The sequence below is a fragment of the Cajanus cajan genome, chromosome 8 (genome assembly GCF_000230855.2).
Source record: "Cajanus cajan strain Asha chromosome 8, NIPB_CcT2T_4, whole genome shotgun sequence".
NCBI classification, from domain to species: domain Eukaryota; kingdom Viridiplantae; phylum Streptophyta; class Magnoliopsida; order Fabales; family Fabaceae; genus Cajanus; species Cajanus cajan.
In genome coordinates this window covers 55,805,006-55,809,922 of record NC_138524.1, presented here as the reverse complement: position 1 = coordinate 55,809,922, position 4,917 = coordinate 55,805,006, and the positions used below count along the sequence as shown (strand labels likewise).

At 30.6% G+C, this 4,917-nt stretch overlaps 1 protein-coding gene across 1 annotated transcript; it reads left to right on the top strand.

Annotated features, from left to right (window-relative positions):
- The first annotated feature begins 352 nt into the window (after positions 1-352).
- On the top strand, positions 353-4,205 carry LOC109790596 (transcription factor MYB83). Its single transcript, XM_020349779.3, has 2 exons — positions 353-853; positions 2,955-4,205. Exons 1-2 carry the CDS (start codon positions 567-569, stop codon positions 3,607-3,609), a joined length of 942 nt encoding a protein of 313 aa, XP_020205368.2. The 5' UTR covers positions 353-566; the 3' UTR covers positions 3,610-4,205.
- The last annotated feature ends 712 nt before the right edge of the window (positions 4,206-4,917 follow it).

Here is a 4,917-nt window from a genome sequence, read left to right as displayed (position 1 = left end):
AACATTGTGGTATTAAATTAAATCCCAAAAGTAGCATAGTCATCATCTCTATCTGGTCTCAACACACGTGAATTTGAAGTTTAAAATCAAGAGAGAGAGAGAGAGAGGGAGGGTATTATGTGAAGTGGAAGCAAAATTGTTTGAGCTTCATAGAAAAAAAAGATGATTACCTTGTGAGTGAAGTAAAACATATGGAAACAAAAAACTGGAATTGAGTCAAAGACAAGAAGACCAACCATCCTTCTCTCTTGTCTCTCTGATCACTCTCTAGGGAGGTCCCCCTCCAATCCGTTTTCCACTCTACCCATCAACCAACAAACACAATCCTCTCTCTCTCTCTCATGCATATTCATATTTTAAGCAAACTCCACAACCATCACTATCATCATCACCATTTCCCACCCTATGAAGCCTTTTATCTGTCCCTCATAAATATTATTCACCTATATAGTCCTTTCTCTTAGACCTCTATCATATCACACTCAAAGCAAGAAAAAAAAAAAAAAACATTCCACATAGCTTTGGTTGTAGTACCATACTATAAGCATTATTGAGTGTGTAGGCAAATGAGGAAACCTGATCTGATGGCCAACAAGGACAAAGTGAACAACATTAAGATCAAGTTGAGAAAAGGGTTGTGGTCACCTGATGAAGATGAGAAGCTCATAAGGTACATGTTGACAAATGGACAAGGGTGTTGGAGTGACATTGCCAGGAATGCTGGTCTTCAAAGGTGTGGCAAAAGTTGCCGTCTTCGTTGGATTAATTACTTGAGACCTGACCTCAAACGGGGTGCATTCTCACCCCAAGAGGAAGATCTCATCATTCACTTGCATTCCATTCTTGGCAATAGGTACTCTCTTTATTTTCACTTCGTGATTTCATATCCATGTTCTTCTTGATTAAACTTCAATGATCTACTATTGTTAATAAACTGCAATCTATTTTTAGTAAGAAGAAACAAATAGATGCAATGTCAGTGAAGATCTGTTAACTAGTATAGGCTATCCTCTATAGGGAGATTTCTAAGCTCGAGTAATACAAATACCATCAGTAATATAGATATATAGAGACCATGAAAGAATTGATTGTATTGATATGAGTGAATAATGAGGCTAGTGATTATGGTGAAGAAATGAAAATCACAAAATTAATTGTTGTAATCATCAGAAGGTTTAGTTTCTATAATTTTATATATTTTATTTTTTAAGCCTTTATAGTTAAAAATATTTCATTTTAATTTTGATACATATAATTCTTTTATTTCTTTTAGTTTCTGTTGCGTATTTCAATAGGGAATAAAAATATAAAGTTTATGTAATTATAGAGACTGAAAAAATTAAAAAATTGTATATATAAAAACTGAATGAAATATTTTTAATTATTTAAAGAATAAAATGTAAAATTAATGAAATTATAGAAGAAAGAAAAAACTAACTAAACCTTATTAATAAAAACATGGGACAAAATTTTTTCTCAAACCAGACGTACCTTAATTACTTGTGAAAATAAAAATATATATATATAAATTTAAAACATCTTTGGAATCTAAGTGACCCCAATTTTTGTTTCTTTGATTATTGTTTTACCTTTACAGAGACAACAAAATTCTTGAGTTTTTGAAATGTGTAGATAGAATTGTGTCAAGAATTTGAACTTATTGGTAAACTCTTCATAAGATGCACCGATACGATATGCATATCAGATACGTATTCATACGACGATATGATTATTTTAAAATATATAAGATACGATACTTGTAAGATACGTGTCGTCATATATATTAATGTTCATACAATATAATAATTGTACTTATAATTTTGATCAAAATTCATAAACATTAAATATATAATTGTTATTTCGCAAATTCAAATTAATTAAAAACATACTTATTGTACATTACTAAAAATAATTATAAATCATTTCATCATAAATTACTTTTTATTATTTACAAATAGAAATAATATTACCAATTTCATTCCTTTCTTAAAATTATTTATATAGAAGACAATTTTCATTTATAGTTCATCAAGGACCAATATTTCTGTGTTTCTATATTAAACATGTTTATATATCTTATTTAGCTATAATGAATATTTCATAAGTTTTCAAAAATTTGAATACTTTATCGATACGTATCACCAATAAGTATCGGTGAAGTATCTGAGAGTATCGGTATGAAATAAAATTTTCATAATATTTTCAAAAGTTAAGATACTTCATTGATACGTATCGATAAAGTATCTAAGAGTATCATGTCGGATACGTATCGGATACGTGAAGCAAATTGAAGTATCGGTATTTCATAATGGGCCAATGGGATATCCTGGAACTGGAAGCATGTCACAGTTTCATTCCATAGGTAGCTAGGTCCAACTTTCTACTAAATTAATAATATAGTCTATAATGCACTAACTATTCAATATAGTAGTTGATTTATAAAGTCTCTGTCAAGCCATGAATAGTTAAACTCGTGGTTTTAAATTGCGGTTGCGGTCGCGGTTGCAGTTAATGTGATTGCGGGTATTGCGAGCGGCTGTTGCAGTGTGAAGTTATTAATTATTTTCACTAAATATAAAAAATTTATAATTATCAATATATATTTTATTTTTAAGGATTTATACATTTTAATTCCTTTTTTTTTTAATATTCTATTATTTTAATGAATAATTTAATTTATTTTAAAATTATAGTATCAATTTGTCGTATTACGGATGTATTGCGGTGCATTTCAGATGTGTTGCGGACGCAACACCGTTACGTTGCGGAAAAATGTGTGATTTCCAGTCTCACTGCAATTGCGGTCCGATGCCGTTGCGGACAAGGCCGCAACAGCAATATTGCGGCCGTAATACGTGTTGCGGTCCGCAATTTAAAACCATGGTCTCTATATATCTATACAATATAGTTTCTTTCTTGTCTTGTGTAATCTCTTCAATTTATATAAATCTCAGGTGGTCTCAGATTGCAGCACGTCTCCCTGGGCGCACAGACAATGAGATAAAGAATTTCTGGAACTCCACATTGAAAAAAAGGTTGAAAACCAATACTTGTACTCCATCACTAAACAACAGCACAGACTCATCAGAGTCTAAAGATGTTTTGAGTGGGATCATGCCCTTCAATGAACATGACATCATGACCATGTGCATGGACTCCTCCTCATCAATATCATCCATGCAAGCAATGGCTTTGCCTGACCAATTTGACCCCTTTTCCATGTTTGTAAACAATAATCAGTGTGACATGACCACTAATGTTTCACCCAACTTTCCCAACATGCCTGCATCATGCATGACCCAAATTGGCATGGTGGAGGGGCATCAAGGGAATTATGGGGTATTGGAGCCAACTAAAATGGGGTTAGTACTTCCTTCCCTAGAAAGTAGAAGCATTGAAAGCAATAGTGTCCCAATTGATGTGAAAAGCCATAACAACAACCACTTCAATTATGGTTCCTTCAATAACACTGATAAGATTCAAGGCTCCAAAGTAGAGGACTTAATTGGGTTTGGAAATCATGGGCAAGGGGAAAATTTAAAAATGGGAGAGTGGGATTTGGAGAATTTGATGCAAGACATAACCTCTTTTCCTTTCCTTGAGTTTTAAGTTCTATAAGTGCATGCCCCTTCTTTGAAATTCCCTTCCTCTTTCTCACTTTCCCTCTCACATACCCACCACATGCATATATAGCAATATACAAAGACAACACAAACCTCACATTAGGAAACTTTAGGTACCCATAATTTTTCCCTTCTGCAATCCTTTCATACTTTTGTTTCTTGCATCTTGTTTTGTTAATTTCTTTTCATCCTTTTGCAAATTGTACACACACCAAATATGAATCCAATTGTCTTAGGCATAGTTTCTGTAATGAAAATTGTAGTAGTATGTGTACAGTGTAGCCAGGAGTTTCTTGTGCTGTTGGAGCTCCTGTGGTTTGCTTGTGAAGTACTTTGTGTCAATTTGAGGGAATAGGTTGGTGTAATAATCCAAGTACCCTTTTATCAAGAGAAATAGCGATCATTTATAAAGTCAACAGCGGAATAAAGATTAGTTGAGTTGTATGTAGTAATGTGTATAACGAAAGAAATAATGTGGAGATGGAAATTGTTAGTTAGTGTCGGTGGATGTTATTGTAAGCAGATGTACACAATGATGTAATTGTAAACACATCAACATGTAGCAACTTTGCAATTTGTTCATTCCTTTTTATGTTTCTCTTTTATCCGCCCCTCCTGGTTCTTGAACACATTTTAACTTGGTAGATTAAAAAACAAAAATGTATATGTAATCATAGATCCTATCTTGATGCTTCACTACCCTAATATTTTTTTTCTTCCCTTTTTTTGTGTGTCTATATGTATATATTAGAGGATTTCGTTACTCAAATAATAAATTACTTATATTTATTTTGTTGAATAACTTGTATATTACATCAAATTTTAATAATTTAACTATTAAATTAAAAGTTCTTAATATATAAATAAGTTTATAAATTTTTTAAAAATTTTAAAAACTATTTGATACTCCATTTTATTAATTCAAATTAATATATAAAATATTTTTATGATTATCTGTCAATTTGAATTAATGAAACACACAATCAAACATTTTTCAAATTTTACATCAAATTTTAATAATTTAATTGTTAAATTAAAAGTTCTTAATATATAAATAAGTTTACAAATTTTTTAAAAATTTTAAAAACTATTTGATATTTCATTTTATTAATTCAAATTAATATATAAAATATTTTTATGATTATCTGTCAATTTGAATTAATGAAACACACAATCAAACATTTTGCAAAATTATAAAAAAAAATTGTAGATTTGATCTATGTATTAAGAAATTTTAATTTAATGATTAGATCGTTAAAATTTATTGTAGAACATGAATTATTAAGTGGAGTAT

Coding starts and splice junctions, on each gene's coding strand:
- LOC109790596 (XM_020349779.3), top strand. CDS start 567: ATGAGGAAACCTGATCTGATGGCCAACAAGGACAAAGTGAACAACATT. Junction 854..2,954: donor CATTCCATTCTTGGCAATAG/GTACTCTCTTTA, acceptor TATAAATCTCAG/GTGGTCTCAGATTGCAGCAC.